Below are 19,805 nucleotides of genomic sequence, written 5' to 3'. Positions count from 1 at the left end.
CAATTGCCACCAATCGCCACACCACCAGTTGCCATCCTTACTTAGAATTGGCCTGATCTGAATCTGCCTGGTATCACCCTGCAGGAAGGTGTCTCCCTCTGGGCCTGCAGGACCAGGGCTGTCGGGTCTCTGTACCTCACCTGCTGACCCAGTGTCCTGTTGCAGGGGATGGCCTGAGCCGGCCATCTCACAAGTTTGTGTGGCTGTGGACAGAGGGCCTCCGTGGACTGGAGCTATTTGGCCACCATGAACTTTGCTCTGTTGGAGTCATCAGTCATCTGAGGGCCTGGGGGTTAGGACTTCCACATAGGAATTTTGAGAGGACATAATTCAGCCCACAACAGTGACAGCTAAGTGACATAAGAGTTGCTGGGCCAGGACTGTGACCCTACCTCAAGGATCCAGAAACCTCTTGCCTTTTAATCTCTTAGTATCTTCAGGGAGCTGCAGAGGCTGTCCTTTGTGACTTAATTCCTGGCAGAATTTTCAAAAAACTTTTTTATGTTTAATTTTTGTGGGTACAATAATAAGTGTCTATATTTATGGGGTACATGAGATGTTTTGATACAGGCTTTCAGCATGTGACAGTCACTTCATGGAAGATGGGGTATTCATCCCTCAAGCGTTTATCCTTTGTAATACAAACTGTCCAGTTATACTCTTTTAGTTTTTATTTTATTTTATTGAGACAGACTTTCGCTCTTGTTGCCCAGGCTGGAGTGCAATGGCGTGATCTTGGTTCACTGCAACATTTGCCTCCTGGGTTCAAGAGATTCTCTTATCTCAGCCTCCAGAGCAGCTGGGATTACAAGCATGTGCCACTATGCCCAGCTAATTATATATATATATATATATATATATATATATATATATACACACACACACACACACACACATATGTCTATAGATATACACAAATATATATGTGCATATATTTGTATATATATATAATATATATATTTTACTATACATATATATGCTGGGCATATATATATAAAAAATATATATATTTTTTCAATTAGCAATAATTGTGCCTCAGATAAACCTCATTGGCTACAGTACTGCCACTGCGCAAAGCTATTTTTTTTATTTTTAATAGGGACGGAGTTGCACCTTGTTGCCCAGGCTGGTCTCGAACCCCTGACCTCAAGTGATCCACCCGCCTCGGGCTCCCAAAGTGCTGGGATTACAGGCATCAGCCACCATGTCCAGTCTCTTTTAGTTATTTTAAAATGTACAATTAAATTATTATTGACTATAGTTATTCTGTTGTACTATCAAATAGTAGGTCTTATTCATTCTTTCAAACTATTTTTTTGTAGCCATTAACCATCTCCACCTTCTCCCCAGCCCACTACCCTTCCCAGCCTTTGGTAGCCATCCTTCTACTATCTCCATGAGTTCAATTGATTTGATTTTTGGATCCCACTAATGAGTGAGAACATGAGATGTTTGTCTTTCGGTGGCTGGCTTCTTTCACACTTAACATAATGATCCCCAGTTCCATCCATGTTGCTACAAGTGACAGGATCTTATTCTTTCTTATGGCTGAATAGTACTTCATTGTATATATAAGCCACATTTTCTTTATCTATTTATCTGCCAATGGCCACTTACGGTGCTTGCAAATCTTGGCTATTGAGAACAGAGCTGCAACAGACATAGGAGTGCAGATACGCCTCTTCGATAGACTGATTTCATTTCTTTGGGTATATACCCAGCAGTGGGATTGCTGGATCGTATGGTAGATCTATTTTTAGTTTCTTGAGGAAGCTCCAAACTGTTCTCCATAGTGGTTGTATTAATTTGTCTTCCCACCAACAGTGTACAAAGGTTCCCTTTTCTCCATATCCTCACCAGCATTTGTTGTTGCCTGTCTTTTGGATAAAAGCCATTGTAACTGGGGTGAGGTGATATCTGACTGTAGTTTTGATTTGCATTTCTCTGATGATCAGTGATGTCAAGCGCCTTTTCATATGCCTGTTTGCCATTTGTATGTGTTTTTCTTGAGAAATGTCTATTCACATCTTTTGTCTGTTTTTAAGTTAGATTACTCGATTATTTTCCTATAGAGTTGTTTGAGCGCTTTATATGTTCTGGTTGATAATCCCCTGTCGGATGGGTAATTTGCAGATTTTCTCTCATTCTCTGGGTTTCCTCTTCACTTTGTTGATTGTCTCCTTTGCTGTGCAAAAGCTTTTTAACTTGAAGTGATCCTACCTGTCCATGTTTGCTTTGGTTGCCTGCGCTTGTGGGATATTGTTCAAGAGCCTGGCAGAATTTTATCCAGATGTTTGAACTGGAGCTTACATCCTTTCTGAAGTGGTTTCTTCCGTGTATAAAATTGAGTTGTGAGCCACTTCACAAGGTTTTGTGCAGAGCAATGATAATAACTGCTTTTGAGGAAGTACTTACTATATGCATACCACGTAATTCTCAGCCCAAGCCTTATGAGGTGTACTTTTTTTGGGGGCAGGGGTGGAGGTGGAGTCTCGCTCTATCACCCAGGCTGGAGTGCAGTGGTGCAACTCACTGCAACCTTTGTCTTCTGGGTTCAAGCAATTCTCCTGCCTCAGCCTCCCGAGTAACTGGGACAACAGGCGCACACCACTGCCATGCCCAGCTTATTTTTTCTATTTTAGTAGAGAAGGGGTTTTACCATGTTGCCCAGGCTAGTCTTGAACTCCTGAGCTCAGGCAATTTGCCTACCTTGGTGTCCTGAGGTGTTAGGATTACAGGCGTGAGCCACCATGCCCGGCCCGAGGTGTACTATTATTAACCCTGTTTTACAGATGCAGAAGCTGAGGCACATGAAGGTTAAATAATTGGTGGTCATGCAATTAACAAGTGTCCAGAACTGGAATTTGAATGCAGGCTGCTGATCTAAAGTTTGGGCTTATCTCCTCTATGGATGTAAAGTGCCCAATGCTATCCTGGGCACATAGAGCCTCGGAAAAGTGCGTGGAATACGTGTGAATGCATGTTTATGGGTGCTTAATATTGAGAGTGGTTTCCAGGGTTTGTGGTGGAACATTTGGTGCCCCACGGAAGGAAGCTGGTGAGAGAGTCTCAGCCCAGCTTCTGGGAAAGATTCCCACAGGTCCTGAGGCAGAGCTGCTTCATCTTCGTTCTCATCAGCACCTCCCTCCTGCGCGCAGGGTGATGTGAGTAGAGCCCAGGAATGCCTTATGTGGATCGGCAGAACCGAATCTGTGGGTTTCTGGACATCGAGGAGCATGAGAACAGCGGCAAGTTTCTGCGGAGGTACTTCATTCTGGACACCCAGGCCAACTGCCTCCTCTGGTACATGGACAACCCCCAGGTAAGATTCTCGGGTCAGTGGGAAGGGATAGGGTGACTGGGTGCCCATCACTGCACCGGAGGAATGTACACGGGGTTAGCAGTCAAAGGTAGGGGGCCCCCACCTTTGTGCCTGACCTCCACAAGATGCTCAGCAAGTCACCTAATTCTGACCACATCCTTGACTACATCCAGTGCAGTATCTGGAAGGCCTGGACTCATGAGTAACACAACCTGAGGATCAGCAGGGAGGGGTCAACTCCACAACACACACAGACACACACACACACACACACACACACACACACACACACGAACATTCATGTGTACATTCACAACACACATACCCCATACACACATACCACACAGATGCACACATACATGAACATTCATGCACACATACACCACACACCCCCCATACACACATACCACACAGACACACACATGAACATTCATGCACACATACACCACACACACCCCATACACACATACCACACAGACACACACACACACACACACACGAACATTCATGCACACATACACCACACACACACCCCATACACACATACCACACAGACACACACACCTCATACACATGCATCTCATATACACACACCACACATACCAGACATCACACATACACACATGCACATACCACATACACACTATACAAACACACACATGCATACACCACGTACACATACCACATCTGACACACACCATACACACATATATACACATACATATACAAGGACGCACATATATACACGCTATACACATACATCACAACCATACACACACCAGACACACCATGCACACACACATGCCCTCCATACACACACACCACACCCACATACACACACAATCCATACACACACACAACACACACAGAGACACACACACACACCATACACACACACTCCCGTACACACACACACCCACACACACCACATGTGCATATACCCCATGTACACACAGACACATACACGCACACACACAGACACATACCATAGGCACAAACACATACACACATGTACCATACACACCACGCACACACAGAAAACCATCTCAGATCTTAGCTTGGAGAGAAGGACACTCTCCTGACCCTGGCATCTGGTGTCTGCTCTCTCGCGTGGAGGCCAGCCAGGATCTGCGTGTGAGAGCCAAGTCCTGCATCCAGGCTCCAAGGCATGGCTTGTTTCCTGTCACTTCTCTCTAGGGCTGTGGCCAGTGGCTGCTCCTGCTCTTCTAGTCTGGGGGCCCCTCCCCAGCAGAGAATGTGACCTGCTTCCCTCAGCCGGACGCACATTGGACTTCTCTGGTCTCCTGACTCAGGAAGTCCTAGAATCCTGGATTGGAGGTGACCTTGGAGGTCACCCAGTTTTGTTTCCTCATGGTGCACATGAGAAGGGAGCGTCTGACATGCACTGGATGTAGTCAAGGATGGGGCCAGAATTAGGTGACTTGCTGAGCATCTTGCAGAGGTCAGGCACAAAGATGGGGGCCACCTACCTTTGATTGCTATGTCTGGGAGTCCCTGGAGTCATCTCTGCTCTGGGAACAAGTTGCTTCACCCTGATTTGGGATCTCAAGGCTTTTCTTATTCTGGCTCTGAGTGCTGCTAGCTCTTTCCCTCCCCGGCCCTTGAACAATTTGGTGGAATGAGCCTGCAAACACTGGCATGGCCTCTGAACAGCAAGGTCATAGGTTGTGGCTGTGCTGGGATGTCGAAGGGTGTGAGGTCTGGGATTTGGCTTTGGTTCTGAGGTTTGGGAAGAGGAAATTCTGGATGTCTCGGGGATGGAGTTGTGCTTTAAGATGTGTTGTGGAAAACGAGTTATGTGAATTTCTAGGTCACTGTCCAGGGACTAATCATCCAGTGGCCTTGGGCATTTGAGAAAAACAGTATAGATGCGGAAAGCATACTCAGAAAGTCAGCTGCTGCTAATTGCCTTCTCCAGGAAAGATTACCCCTAAGTATAACTGAGCCCGTGTTTCACTCTGCAGCCCTGATAAACCTGTTGCTTATTTTCATTTGAAGTGCTGAGTATTCAGAATGAACCCTTTCTAGGCACACTGTGACACCCTCAGCTCAGCCTGGAATGCTGCTATTTGTCATGTCATGGGCTAGTTTGCCTTCAGGCCCTGTGATGTCATTTTCCCTTCCTTTGCTCTTTTCTTTCCCCTTGTTTTTGAGACAGAGTCTCACTCTGTCACCCAGGCTGGAGTGCAGTGGAATGATCTCGGCCCACTGCGACTTCTGCTTCCTGGATTCAAGTGATTCTCCTGCCTTAGCCTCCTGAATAACTGGGATTACTAGCATGTACCATCGTGCCCAGCTAATTTTTGTTATTTTTAGTAGAGATGGGGTTTTACCGTGTTGGCCAGGCTGGTCTTGAACACCCAACCTCAAGTGATCTGCCTGCTTTGGCCTCCCAAAGTGCTGGGATTACAGGCTTGAGCCACCATACCCAGCCTTTTTTTTTTTTTTTTTTTAATTTGGGGTCTTACTCAGTTGCCCAGTCTGGATTGCGATTGCAGTGATGCAGTCATAGCTCACTATAGCCTCAAACTCCTGGGCTCAAGGGATCCTCCCACCTCAGCCTCCCATGTAGCTGGGACTACAGGTGTGTGCCACCACACTGGGCTAATTATTTTTATTTTTGTAGAGATTCGGGGTTGGGGGAGTCTTACTATGTTGACCAGGCTGGTCTCCAACTCCTGGTTTCAAGTGATGTTCCTGCTTTGGCCGGAGTTAAGTCTTTGTTGCCAGTAGACTTGGCTTTGGGCACACCAGAGATGAGCCCTGGGTAACTTACGGGTCTTCGAATTCCCTCTTCATTCGCCTTCTTTGTGTATTTCCTCCCCCTCAGCTGCCATCTGAGCGCAAGTCATTCGAATGGATTTTTGTACTGATTTACCTGCTTCATGTCATGCTTTCCCACTAGGGTTATGCTTCACCCAAATTGACTTGCTTGGGGAATCCTATCTGGCTGTTGCCAGCTGCCTCTCTGGAGAGTTGGACCTGTCTTCATACCATGGGTCACAGACTGAGACTTGTGCTGTCAGTGGCAAATCACCCAGGACCACAGTGGCACCGTCTTGGAACTTGAATATTGACAGTTGTCAGGATTCCCCTCGCTCTGATTTGATTGTCACTGGGGACCAGAACCTGTGTGCGCTAAGCCTGGATGCTGTGCCTCGGGCTGCCTTCTAGACTCTCTGGGGTCACCCTCTGTAGCAGGTTCCCCCAGCCCAGGTCAGGCCCTTACTCTTTCCTGCCAGCTGAGATCTCAGAGTGTTTTGTGGTAGAAGCTTATTCAAATTTGAATTACCAGGTAGAACTCACTAGTAACCCATTGAAGGGGACTCGCTACGTTTTCCCAGGAAGCAGTAGAGCTTACCTGGCTTGGCATGTTCTGGAAAAACGAGAGTCTTGCTATGATACAGAAATAGTTCAGGACGTTTTACTTCTTCTGTGGTTGGGTTAGTTCTTTGCCGTGTGAATGGCCAAGTAGCCACTCCAGGTTTAAACGTGGGTATTTCAGGTAAGTTATAAAATGGTGTTAGTGAGCATTTATTACTATGTGCCAAGCACACTTCGTTGGGTTTTTATTTCATTCTGACAACAAGTCTAATTGGTAGGTATTATTGCCCTCATTCTGAAGATGAGGTAGGTGAGGCTGGCAGGGGAAGAATTTGCCTGTGGTTACGTGATAAGAAAGTAGCACAGCTGAGATTCTAACCCTGGCAGTCTAACTCTAGTGCCCCTGCTATTATTGCTGATAATGAGACAGGCATCTAAGGGTGGCTTGGGAGAACGGAGAGCCTGCAAAGGTAGTTTCTGATTAAGAAAGAGAAACCTGAGGACTCTTGGGGCTGGGAGGTCCTAGAAGGTAGGGCACTTGAGTGGCTTAGGTTTTGATCATAGTGTCCTGCATTTAATAAATATGTGTTCATTGAATGAATGAATGAACTAAAGAGAGCAAGGGAAGGAAGTGGTTAGAAGTCAGGTCCTTAGGGAATGTGGAGCACCCAACATTGCTTTCCTGGGACTGGGGATAGGGCCAAAATGGAGTGGAAGCTCTCTAGAGAGAGGCATCCTGGGGATTTTGGTCTGGGGATTTTGATCCATTCTTACGAAGAGAGGCATTGAGAACTGTGTGTGGTCGTTGAACATCTTTATTTGATAGGAAAAAGGAGACCCCTGATAATGTTTTCTTAGTTGTTTAATAGGCAGTAATAAGCAGAAGATTTTTGGACCCAGGTCTCCCATCTTTGTGTGTAGCTGGTGTTCACTGAGCCTAAATCTGCTGCTGCTGCTGCTTCTTCTGTTATTACTAATTGCAGCTTATATTTACTAAGTGGTTGTCATGTACCAGCCATGGTATGAAATGCTTTGAACCTCTCGATAATCCCGGGGCCCAGGGTCTGCTGTCCCTCTTTGCTCCTGGTCACGCAGGTGGTAAACGCAGAGCTGGAGCCAGGGCCATCCGACTTGGGTGTGCAGCCTCCCTTTGTCTGCCTCTCTTCCCTACTGACATCTGTGCTCAGCCCTGTGCAAGGTCCTATAGGTGACGTGGAAAATGAGGCCTTTGCCACCAGGACGCTTCAGGCTTCGTTGGGGAGAGGAAAACACACACAGAAAACCATGGTGCTAATAATCCTGGCGTATCATTATAACAGGGTAGCATATTATTAAGTGCTAGTGTCAATGCCTGGATGCCAGTATTTGGGATGAAAGAGAAGGGGTTGCCCTTTTCCTTTGCCGCCACCCAGAAGGGAATGATGTAAGGCTTGGAGGTAGAATCTCATAGGGAAAGTTCTCAGGCTGGGGAGATAGGAGATAAAGGTTGCAATCTTGGCTCTGCCAATCAGTTGATTCACATCTTAGGCAAGTCATTGATCCCGTGGAGTGTGGGCACTCTAGGTGATTCTTCCCCCACCACACCCGGCTAATTTTTGTGTTTTGGTAGAGATGTGGTTTCACCATGTTGGTCAGGCTGATCTGCAGCTTCTGACCTCAAATGATCCGACCGCCTCAGCCTCCCAAAGTGCTGGGATTGCAGGCGTGAGCCACCTCGCCGATTCTCTAGGTGATCCTTGACCTGCCTTTTATCCCTTGATTTCCTGAGAACAGGAGATCCTGGAGTTCAATAGCACTATTAACATATTTACTAAATTTGTTCAGTGTGCCAAATGCTTATCTAGATACTGTGGCTACATCAGTGAACAAGACAGTCTTTGCCTTCATAGAGTTTATACTGTTTTTGGGGAAATAGACAATTAAATACAAATGGGGTGGGGAGAGCTGGGGGTCCCCTTTCATAGAGGAGGTGTCACTAGATCCAGATGTTGAAGGATGTGTGAGGTTCATTTTTGCTATACATTATTCACATTTGCAGAGCATTTTGTGGGTTTTCACTTACTTTGCTTTTTATTTTTTGTTTGTTTATTTTTTTTGAGACAGAGTCTTACTCTGTCACCCAGGCTGGAGTGTAGTGGTGTGATCTCAGCTCACTGCAACCTCCACCTCCTGGGTTCAAGCAATTCTCTTGCCTCAGCCTCCTGAGTAGCTGGAATTACAGGTGCGTGCCACCATGCCTGGCTAATTTTTGTGTTTATTAGAGGCGGGGGTGTCATCATGTTGGCCAGGCTGGTCTCGAACTCCTGACCTCAGGCGAGCCACCCACCTTAGCCTCCAAAGTGCTGAGTTACAGGCCTGAGCCACCGTGCCTGGCCTAGTTTTCACTTACAAAATGTCATTTGATTGTTATACCCACCCTGACCCAAGCAGAGCTGAAGAGGTGGAGGAGGGCATTCTAAGTGTGGGAAACAACAGTCATTGTGGGGTAAAGGAAGGGGAGTGAGCTCGCCTGGTTGGAGGAGCATTTAAGGTCAGAGTCCCCAGAAGAAAACCCTAAGATGAGGTGTCAGGTGCTCAGACAAGATCTGTCGGCAAGTTCTTTGCTAAGGAAACGTTCCCGTGGGGACTGTAAAGATTTCTGGGGAAGGAGGACAGGAAAGGAAGGAGGCCAGACAAGGGTGTGAGCTCAGGTGGAAATCTGAGCAAGTCTCCTTTCACCGTAGGCCTGCAGGAGCTCTGGGGTGAGTCATGCCTCAGCCGTGTCTCAGGGAGCTGGGCTCTCTTGTGCCTGCATCGGGCAGTCCTGGCTCCAGCTCTGCACATGTGGCAGAATGGCTTCCGACAGCCCAGAGGCAGTTCTCTGAAGCAGGCCCTGGAAGGCACAGCCAAATGGCAAAACGAAATGGAGGGAATTTGGGAGGCCAGTGGCAATGTCTGCTAGATGGGCGTACAGTAGGGGCGTGTCAGGGATCAGAACACAGCATGGGCCAGGCACAGCCTTAAATGTCTGGCAGAATTTAGAATCAGGGTGGTTAAGTAATGAATCAAGGCTTCTCATACAGGTAGTGGTGACTCTAAAGTGATACAGAACAAAAACTCATTGGCTGAAAAGGACTCTATAAGTGGAAAGTCTCAGTATTATTGATGATGGACACTGATTTGGCTTAATGCATTTAAAAATCAATATGTTGACAATATCAAGCAAACATAATTTTAAAAATGATAGTAAGGACATTCAACATGAGATCTACACTTTTAACGGCTTTTTGTTGTTGTTTTTTTTTTTGAGATGGAGTTTCACTCTTGTTATCCAGTCTGGAGTGCAGTGGCTCGAACTCAGCTCACTATGACTTCTGCCTCCCAGGTTCAAGTGATTCTCCTGCCTCAGGCTCTTGAGTTGCTGGAATTACAGGCGCCCACCACCACGCCCAGCTAATTTTTTTGTATTTTTAGTAGAGACAAGATTTCACCATGTTGGCCAAGCTGGTCTCGAATTCCTGACCTCAAGTGATCCCCCTGCCTCGGCCTCCCGAAGTGCAGGGATTACAGGCGTAAGCCACCGTGCCCGGCCCCCATTTAACAAATTTTTAAATGCACGATAGCATATTGTTAACTATAGACATGATGTAATACAGCCAGTCTCCCCCATCTAGGACTTACTCATCTTGCATGCAATCAAGTAATTCTTGAACAGAAACAAATGCTGGCTGGATTTTCCTTAAGATGTTACTACAATATTACAGCACTAGTGCTTGCATTTTAATTTCACATTGGTTTCTGTCATGATAGAGGAGATGAAATTTCTTAGGGCCTTAGGGCCGCTCTACTCTAGTACAGCAATCTGCAGGGTAACTATGTTTCATTTGCAGAGTATTGCTTATGTCCTGACTAAGTAATTGCAAGACCAAATTCTATGGCCCTACACAGTGTCAACAGATAGGTGAAAACAATAGTCCACTAGATTGCTGGTCTTGTCAAATTTACTCTGTCAAATGTGTCTTTTTTTTTTTTCCCCTCTTTCTCCAAAAAATACGGAGATGCTTTTACTTTCAAAAGGCCATGGCATGACTCATGGATTATCAAATAACCAAAACAATAGCATGGCTCTTGGTAACACTGGGATGCCAATGAAAGCCCTTTGCTTTTATTTTATTTTTTAAAAATAAACTGGAAGCAGTTCTTTCCATTGATGGGGTGAAGAGCATTAGCAGTGTTGGTAACAAGATAGATATTCGGTGCATTTTAGTAGAAAGCATAAAAAAGTATGGGAGGACATTATAATAACACATAATGTATAATGGACAATACTGTTGTCTTAAAGGCTAGGTGAAAATTGGCATTTTGTTGTTGTTTTTTTTTAATGTGAAACTTTCCTAAGCAAATTTTGACTGAAAGCCACGAATAATTTTTGCATCGTATGCTTCAACCTGTCAGAATGCCAGGAACCAGGAAATAACGTTCTTTAAAAATTGGGCAGTAGCGGGCGTGGTGGCTCACGCCTGTAATCCTAGCACTTTGGAAGGCCAAAGTGGGCAGATCACGAGGTCAGGAGATCAAGACCCTCCTAGCTGACATGGTGAAGCCCCATCTGTACTAACATACAAAAAAAATTAGTTGGATGTGGTGGTGCCTGCCTGTACTCCCAGCTACTCGGGAGGTTGAGGCAGGGGAATCGCTTGAACCTAGGAGGGCGGAGGTTGCAGTGAGCCCAGATCAAGCCACTGCACTCCAGCCTAGGAGACAGAGCAAGACTCTGTCTCAAAAAATAAAAATAAAAAAATAAGAAATTGGGTAATAAAAATAAAAAAATAAAAAATTGGAAACATAGTGAGATGCTGTCTCTACAAAAAATAGCCAGGAGTGGTGGTGTGCACCTGTAGTCCCAGCTACTCAGGAGGCTGAGGTGGGAGGATTGCTTGAAACTGGGAGGTCAGGTCAAGGCTTTGAGCCATGATTATGCCACTGCACTCCAGCCTGGGCAATGGAGTGAGACCCTGTCAAAAAAGAAAAAAACCAACTTGAGGCATTGGCAGTGAGTGACCATGACCCAGAATAAAACAATTTTAAAATATGCTCTAAATAAGCTTAGTAAAAAATAAAAATTTCAAATGCAGGAAAGCAGAGTTGGTGATAAATTTCTCCCTCCCACTTCAGTCCCCTGGACAGCCAGTCTTAAGAGTTTTCTTGTGTCTATCTGGAGATGATCTCTGCCTATGAGGCTATTTCCTAAGATCATGATAACTTTCAGATCTTCAGTAATTGTTTGGGCAAAGTGTCTCAAATTCATGGGATTTTGTGTAATTGGTATTTTAACTATCCATGTGGACACGTGATTTCCAGAAGTCAGTAGAATTGCTGATGTGCTTTTGTCTATTGTGTGTTAGAGTAAGAACTCAGAATCCTATGGGTAAAAAAAAAATCTCAAAAGAAGATTTTAAGTGACAGATCTGTACTTTTACCAAATGCAAATTTTGCTAAGGGTACAATTATTATTATTATTATATTTATTTATTTTTTAATAAGACGGGGTTTCACCATGTTGGTCAGGCTGGTCTTGAACTCCCAACCTCAGGTGATCCACCCCCCTTGGCCTCCAAAGTATTTGGATTACAGGCGTGAGCCACCACGCCCGGCCGGGTAAAATTATTATTAAAAAGTACTTAAAAAAATTTTTTTTTAGAAACAATGTCGCACTCTGTTTCCGAGACTGGAGTGCAGGGGCGCAATCACAGGTCACTGCTGGATTTGACCAGGCCTGCTCAAAACATGTTTAGAATTAAAATTATATGTGGGCTTTTTGAGAGCTTAATGTAAAATAAAAAAAGTGCAATTTTGCTTTATGTGTTTTCTGTAGCCATCGTATTTTTATTTTTATTTTTATTTTTGAGACGGAGTTTCGCTCTTGTTACCCAGGCTGGAGTGCAATAGCGCAATCTCGGCTCACCGCAACCTCCGCCTCCTGGGTTCAGGCAATTCTCCTGCCTCAGCCTCCTGAGTAGCTGGGATTACAGGCACGCGCCACCACGCCCAGCTAATTTTTTGGATTTTTAGTAGAGACGGGGTTTCACCATGTTGACCAGGATGGTCTTGATCTCTTGACCTCGTGATCCACCCGCCTCGGCCTCCCATACAGGCGTGAGCCACCACCATGCCCGGCCCGAGCCATCGTATTTTTAAAACAATTCGTGTCTTTATAACAGGATGCACTTTGTCTAAATTTAAAAAATTAAAAACTAAGCAGCACATTGAAACAGTTGTGTTAAGAGTTAGCACTACTCAGTATTAAAGTCCAAGCAGCAACAGATAGAAGCTATGAAACTTAGCAGAGGTTAAATACTGCAAAACTGTAGCGATGACTGTTCTAAGTTTTCTCAAAACTTCTCTTTGGTGATATGTTGTTGTCAGATTTTAACCTTCAACATTTGTTCAATATATTTATTACATACATCTCTTTTTATATTTATGTATCTAGTTATGTACCAAAGCTATGGCCAGACATGCTGCTCATGTCTCTAATGGTACACCAGGCTGAGGTGGGAGGATCAGCTGAGGCCAGGAATTTGAAACTGCCTGGGCAACATAGGAAGACTCCATCTCTACAAAAAAATATATATATATATATAAGATAAAAAAATCAGGCAATCATGGTGACATATGCCTGTAGTCCCAGGTACTTGGGAGGCCGAGGTGGGAGGATCACTTGAGCTCAGGAGTTAGAGGCTGCTGCAGTGAGCTGTGATCACGGCACTATACTCCAGCCTGAGTTACACAACGGGACCCTGTCTCAAAAAAAAAAGTCATTTTAATAATTTCTTACCATTTAAATTGTGTCTCTAAGGCAAAGGAGGTTATTGCATGTTTGGGAGAGGGGTTCATGTAGATTTTGCTTCAGGGCCCAGTTTTATTAGTTTTATCAGTTGAGCACAGGACAACATGATTAATACATTCATTAAGGAAACATCCATTTTTGAGCCTCCTGTCCTCATCTGCAATATATGGTAATGATATCAATGATCTCTACCTGTGACATTGTTGCTGTGAAGAGTAAATAATGTATGTGAAAATGCTTTGATAGCTCTAAAGTGCTGCAGGTGTTATCTGTTAAGAGAGTTTGTTCTGGCCAGGACTTCAGATGGATGGGGAGGTGGGGTGAGCAGGAGCTGGAGATGACAGCTGGGGATTTGTCACAGAGCTTCCTGATATGCCTGAGGTGCTGGGAATGGAGAGGAGAGGGGTGGTTTAGAGGCCACATGAGGGAAGAATCTTTGAAAGCTTAGTACCTGGTTGACTGGGGAAAGGAGGTGGGATTACTGACAGAGATTGGGGAGGGGAGAGGAAAACCGATGAGAAGTGGGAGGAGAAATGACATTGAGTTTGAGGCTGGTTTGAAGAAAGGGCTGATGGAGTTGGCTTATTGGGTTTGCAGCTTTAGAATCACTTAGGTGGCCCACACTCAGAGTTGGGACCCAAATTCATCTAGGAGATTATCTGAAGCCCAGGCCTCTGATCTGGTGTTTTTGTTTTTGTTGTTGTTGTTTTGGTTTTCTTTTTCTTTTTGAACTGGAGTCTCACTCACTCTGTCACCCAGGCTGGAGTGCAATGGTGAGATCTTGGCTCACTGCAACCTCCGCCTTCCAGGTTTAAGTGATTCTCCTGCCTCAGCCTCCCGAGTAGCTGGGATTACAGGTGCATGCCACCACACCCGGCTAATTTTTGTATTCTTAGTAGAGACAAGGTTTCACCATGTTGATCAGGTTGATTTCGAACTCCTGACCTCAAGTGATGCACCTGCCTCAGCCAAAGTGCTGGGATTACAGGCATGAGCCACCACACTCAGCCTGACCTGGTCTTTTTTTTTTTTTTTTTTTTTTTTTGAGACGGAGTTTTGCTCTTGTTACCCAGGCCGGAGTGCAATGGCACGATCTCGGCTCACCGCAACCTCCGCCTCCTGAGTTCAGGCAATTCTCCTGCCTCAGCCTCCTGAGTAGCTTGGATTACAGGCATGCACCACCATGCCCAGCTACTTTTTTGTATTTTTAGTAGAGATGGGGTTTCACCATGTTGAACAGGATGGTCTCGATCTCTTGACCTCGTGATCCACCCGCCTCGGCCTCCCAAAGTGCTGGGATTACAGGCTTGAGCCACCGCGCCCGGCACTGACCTGGTCTTTAAGTCTCTGTCACCAGAGTTGGAAGACAGAAATAAAGGGAATGGGGGGTGCGACGGCCAAGAGACTTACACACAGCGAACCTCATCCTGTCTAAAGCTGATTTCTTGTTGTCTGTCAACAAGAAATTGACATCCAAGTAACAGAATGAAAACATTAAACCCATGCAGCAGAGGATGATATAGAATCTACTTGTCCTGAAGGGAAAGATTAAATACACACTTTGAACTGGAGAGTGGGGAGAGTGGCTATTAGCATGTCCTGTGTCCCCACCTTAGCATCAGCAAGTGGACCTACAGGGCAGAGGGGAGGAGAGGTGTTTGGCACCAGAGCAGCGGGTAGAGCCACGGCACAGGTCACCTGATGCCTGGGAATTGCTTGGCTCCCTGCTCTGGTTGCCGGTGTCAGGGCGAGGGCTTTGGAATGTGGGGCAGCGGCAGCTGGGCTCCTCCTTCCCAATCCTGTCACACCCCTCTCCTGCATTCAAACATCTACCCTGAGCTATATCCCCTATGCAGGCAGGTTCTTTGCTATGAGTCTAGATGGCCTGGGCTTTTGGTGGCTGAACTATGGTTTTAGCTCACGGACAGCCATGTCAGCTTGTGCCCTAGCTCTGGGATTAGTAAGGATGTCCCCTCCCTCCTGCTAGCTGCATTTTACTGCCTGTTGGACACTCCAAGGGCCTGTAAGAGAAGGTCAGATGGTACCAGCATCTCTCCTTCCCCTTTTCCTCTCTGAATCCCTGGTCTATTGGAGTTTGGCACCTAAGAACCAGTTGGACAAGTTCCTGCCCTGCCCAGCTTGGGCAATGACACTGGGCCTCTTTTGGTGTAACCCTGCTAGTCCTGCTCTTGTATTTACCTTTCATTGATAATGTCTCGTGGGAGGTGGCAGGGCCTCAAGGAAAGCACATGGGATTTGGGAATCAGGAAGAGTTGGGCTTGAATACTGGCTCCCCTGCTTGCTGCCTGTGTGACCTCTGGCAGTTTCCTTCACTGGCCCCATCCTTGGTTTCTTTGTCTGTGGAATGGGATTGTTAGGCATAGGCGACCACGTGTGACAGTGCCTAGCAGCGTGCCTGGCACATCGTAATTTCTAAATATATGTCAGTTTCCCTCTTTCCTTCCCAGGCTGTTACTTCGCCAAAGCACCAGATTGATGTTAGGAGTTTGAGCTCTGTCTTTAATTTGGCTCCCTGAGGAAGTCACTTCCCCAGTTGAGCCTTAGAGGACCCGTGTAGTGAATGAAGAGGTATACACAGGACCTTTGAGTGCTGACATTCTGGGAGTTTATGGCTCGATAGTTGGGTCTTCTGGTCATTTCTGTTCTTTTTGACTCGCACTGGAAGACGGGGAAGGGAGTAGAAGTCACATGGGTAAAAATTTCTCCTTCAACAAAAAATACTGCTGTTGCTAGAAAAAGGCTTAACGTGGGAGGTGTGCCACATCCCTGTATGGGCACTCAGCTGCTTCCTTGGTGACGGAAAAGAATAAGCCATGCAGTTTCCCCTCCTGGGGAGCTAGCTCCTTCAAGGCCCTTAGTGGCAGAAGAGCTCGTGAGCAAAAAGGAAAGTACTGGCAATGTCTTTATAAAACCACATATCTTTATTATCAGTATGATTTTTTTCCGATGGAATCTGGCTCTGTTACCCGGGCTGGAGTGCAGTGGCATGATCTCGGCTCACTGCAACCTCTGCCTCCCGGGTTCAAGCAATTCTCGTGCCTCAGCCTCCCAAGTAGCTGGGATTACAGGCGCCTGCCACCACACCCAGCTAATTTTTTGTGTCTTTAGTAAAGACGGGCTTTCACCGTATTGGCCAGGCTGGTCTCGAATTCCTGATTTCAGGTGGTCCACCCCGTGGGGACTCCCAAAGTGCTGGGATTACAGGCGTGAGCCACCACGCCCGTCCTGAAACCACCTGTCTTTTAACAGGAACCTGCCCTGTTCCCTGTGTGGTTCCACAAAATTTAGAAGTCCAACAAATGTGCAGGCCATTCCTGATTTGTAGAGATCCTCATGTGTGATCGCTGCCAGCCAGGCCCAGCACCGGAATTTCCATTCCCTCTCCCTCCCCGTCTCCTACTTGCCTCCCTCCTCTCTGGTGGCTGCTGGTGCAGCAGCCAGGGTGACTCTGTGGGCTGCTGGCTGGCGTGGCCTTTTCTCTCACCAGCTGCTGTATCTCTAGGGCAGAGTCAGCAGGACCAGCCGGTGCCTACAGCCATGACCTCCAACCTGGAGGCACATGGAATCCCTTGGATGCTCTGAAAACAGGCAGCTGCCTGGACCCTATCCCAGACCAGTTCAAACCCTGAGAATGAAACATGTATCTTAGTTTGTTGAAATCTCCCATGGCGGCTGGGCATGATGGCTCATGCCTGTAATCCCAGCACTTTGGGATGCCAAGGCGGGCAGGTCACCTTACGTCAGGAGTTCAAGACCATCCTGACTAATATGATGAAACCCCATCTCTACTAAAAATACAGAAAATTAGCTGGGCATGGTGGTGCACGTCTGTAAATCCTAGCTACTCGAGAGGCAGAGGTACGAGAATTGCTTGAACCCGGGAGGTGGAGGTTGCAGTGAGCTGAGATCGTGCCTCTGCATGTCTAGCCTGGACAGCAGAGTGAGACTTCGTCTCAAAAAAGTAAATAAATAAATCTCCTGAGGTGACTGGCATAAGCAGCCCTCCAGAACTTCATTCCCACCACCCACTGGCTCCACTTTGTTTCTGCTCAGATGCCTTCATCTCGATGCCTCCTGTCGCTCTCCCTGTGGCCCTTGCCTCAACTCTGCCCCTACACTCTTGACCCGCATGTCAATGGGGTTCAGTCCTTTCCTGCCTCTTCTACCCGATCCTGATTCCTGTCCCACAGAGGCCTTGCCTAGGTCATGGGAACTGCAAACTGAAGTGACCTCCAAGTTGGAACCTGGTAGATGTCACAGGGAAACGCTGTTTGCCAGTGGTGAGCAGAGCCGCGTTGATCTTCCAGTGCTTTATGAACCTGGTGGGCTTGTCTAAGCTCTCAGAAAAACATACTCCAAGTACAGAGTCCAAGGCTAGAGTTTTGTCCTGCTGACCAGCTGTTCTTAAACTTGGACCTATTTAGGGATCGCCTGGGAGCATTTAAAAATGTACATGTTTTGACCACATTCCGTTTAACTCTCATTCAGTGTTCTGTGGGGGAAGCTTGAGTGTGGGCTGTTTTTTTTTTTTTTTTTTTTTTTTTTAATCTCTTTTTTCTTTTTCATAGAGTCAGGGTCTCACTGTTTTATTCAGGCTCGAGTGCAGTGACACAATCATAGCTCACTGCAGCCTCGAACTCCTGGCCTCAAGTAATCCTTCCCACCTCAGCCTCCCACATACCTGGGACTACAAATGCACCACCACCACACCCAGCTAATTTCTTTATTTTATTTTCTGTAGAGAGAGAGTCTTGCTATGTTGCCCAGGCTGGTCTTGAACCCTTGGCCTCAAGCGATCCTCCCACCTCAGCCTCCAAAAGTGTTGGGATTACAGGTGTGCACCACTGCAACCGGCCATTCTTGGGGTTTTAAAAACAAGCTCTCCAGGAGATTCTGGTGCGTGCCAAAGTGGTAGAAGGATTTGTGTGCCTGAATCCAGAGAGAGGGGAGGTCACTGCAGGCTGGAGTCGGTTGGAGAAGCACTTGGAGAGGAGAGTCCTGAGTTTGTCCTTTTCCTAAAGGAGTCTGATCTGTGGCCAGGGAACAGGGAGACAGCTTGAGTGGGCTCCCTTCCCCAGCTCTGATGCCCTGCCCCTCCATAGGTGCCGTTTCTTGGCCTTCCTGCCCTGACACTGGCTGCCGGCTCTCAGCTCAGGCAGGCCCTCCCTGTTTTCCTTGATCAGGAAGCACCTGCCAGGGGCTGCTGATGTGTCACCTGGCACTCAGCCGTCACTGTCCATCTTCTAGGTCCAGTCCCTGGAGTGGACACTGAGCATTAATTTGGATCCAGCCTCAGGGATCCTGGGGCTGTTTTCTCCCGTGTCTCCCATTTCCCCTGGGTGAGGAGGAAGGTGGGAGGGAGGCAGCATCAGACACGAGTCATATTTTCCTGGCTTCTCCCGGCGGAGAGGTGGTACAGTTGAGCCTAGGAACAGACTGTGGGTGGAGTGTGGGTGAAGGGGTGAGGACCCCCGCCCTCACCCTTGGGGTCCTGGGTGCTGCGTCCTTCTCTCTGAACAGGGAGGGCTGCCAGGGCGGCTGGGACAGAGGGTGGAGCAGCCCTCGAGGGGCAGAGGGGATGAGGTCGTTGAAACCCAATCAGCTCATAGTTGTTGTGCCATATGGGTTAGCGTCCGAACAGTTCCCCAAATCCCACTTCGTCACTCATAAGTCAGGCTGGGACTCTGGAGGCCGCTGGGCTGCGGTTTTGGGGTAAGGAGAGTGTGTGGTGCAGCAGCAGCTCTGAGACTCGGCGTTTGCGTCTTGTAATTAGCGCTGAGGGAGGGGAATGGGGACTCCAGTAGGCTGGGCTGTCTTGTGTCTTTCCATGGCATTCTCCCCATTGCCCTACAAAACATGGTTTGTCATCTCCATTTTATAGGTACAGAGACTTGCCTGTGGTTATAGAGCGTTAATGTCACAACTAGAATTCCAACAGCTCAGGCTTTTCAAATTACCCCATGCCACTTCCAGGCCACTGGCATTGAAAGTCAGCTTTGGTTTAGGCTCTGCCACCAATTATGTGACCTTGGACAAATCCCCTCACCCATGAGCCACTCTTCTAAACTGCAAATTGGGGTCGGGGTGGTGGCAGGTGCTTAGTCCTCGGCAGAGTCCTGCGGCTCCTATGTCCCTGGAGCCTGTGGGTCTCCCTCTGGAAGTCCGACGTTGGGCAGCGCGGCGTCTTTGCCCAGAGCGGTTCTCAGTCCTCTCCAGGGCAATGTCTGTCACTCATGCCTTTTGGGAGCCGGGGCTCCTATGTGGATTCTGATTTAGGGGCTACAAGGC

The 19,805-nt window shown here is 47.1% G+C and overlaps 1 protein-coding gene and 1 pseudogene across 4 annotated transcripts in view; one reads left to right on the top strand and one right to left on the bottom strand.

Annotated features, from left to right (window-relative positions):
- PLEKHA2 (pleckstrin homology domain containing A2) overlaps positions 1-19,805 on the top strand; it is an 80,877-nt gene that overhangs the window by 14,002 nt on the left and 47,070 nt on the right. For all 4 annotated transcript variants that reach the window (XM_039463380.2, XM_039463381.2, XM_039463379.2 and 1 more), the window contains exon 2: positions 3,159-3,322. In XM_039463380.2, coding sequence (XP_039319314.1) covers positions 3,182-3,322 — 141 coding nt within the window. In that variant the 5' untranslated portion in view covers positions 3,159-3,181. The remainder of the gene's footprint in view (positions 1-3,158; positions 3,323-19,805) is intronic.
- LOC120361553 (U4 spliceosomal RNA) lies at positions 950-1,079 on the bottom strand (annotated as a pseudogene).

Source organism: Saimiri boliviensis, chromosome 13 (genome assembly GCF_048565385.1).
Source record: "Saimiri boliviensis isolate mSaiBol1 chromosome 13, mSaiBol1.pri, whole genome shotgun sequence".
Lineage (NCBI taxonomy): Eukaryota > Metazoa > Chordata > Mammalia > Primates > Cebidae > Saimiri > Saimiri boliviensis.
This window is presented reverse-complemented; position numbering and strand designations above follow the sequence as displayed.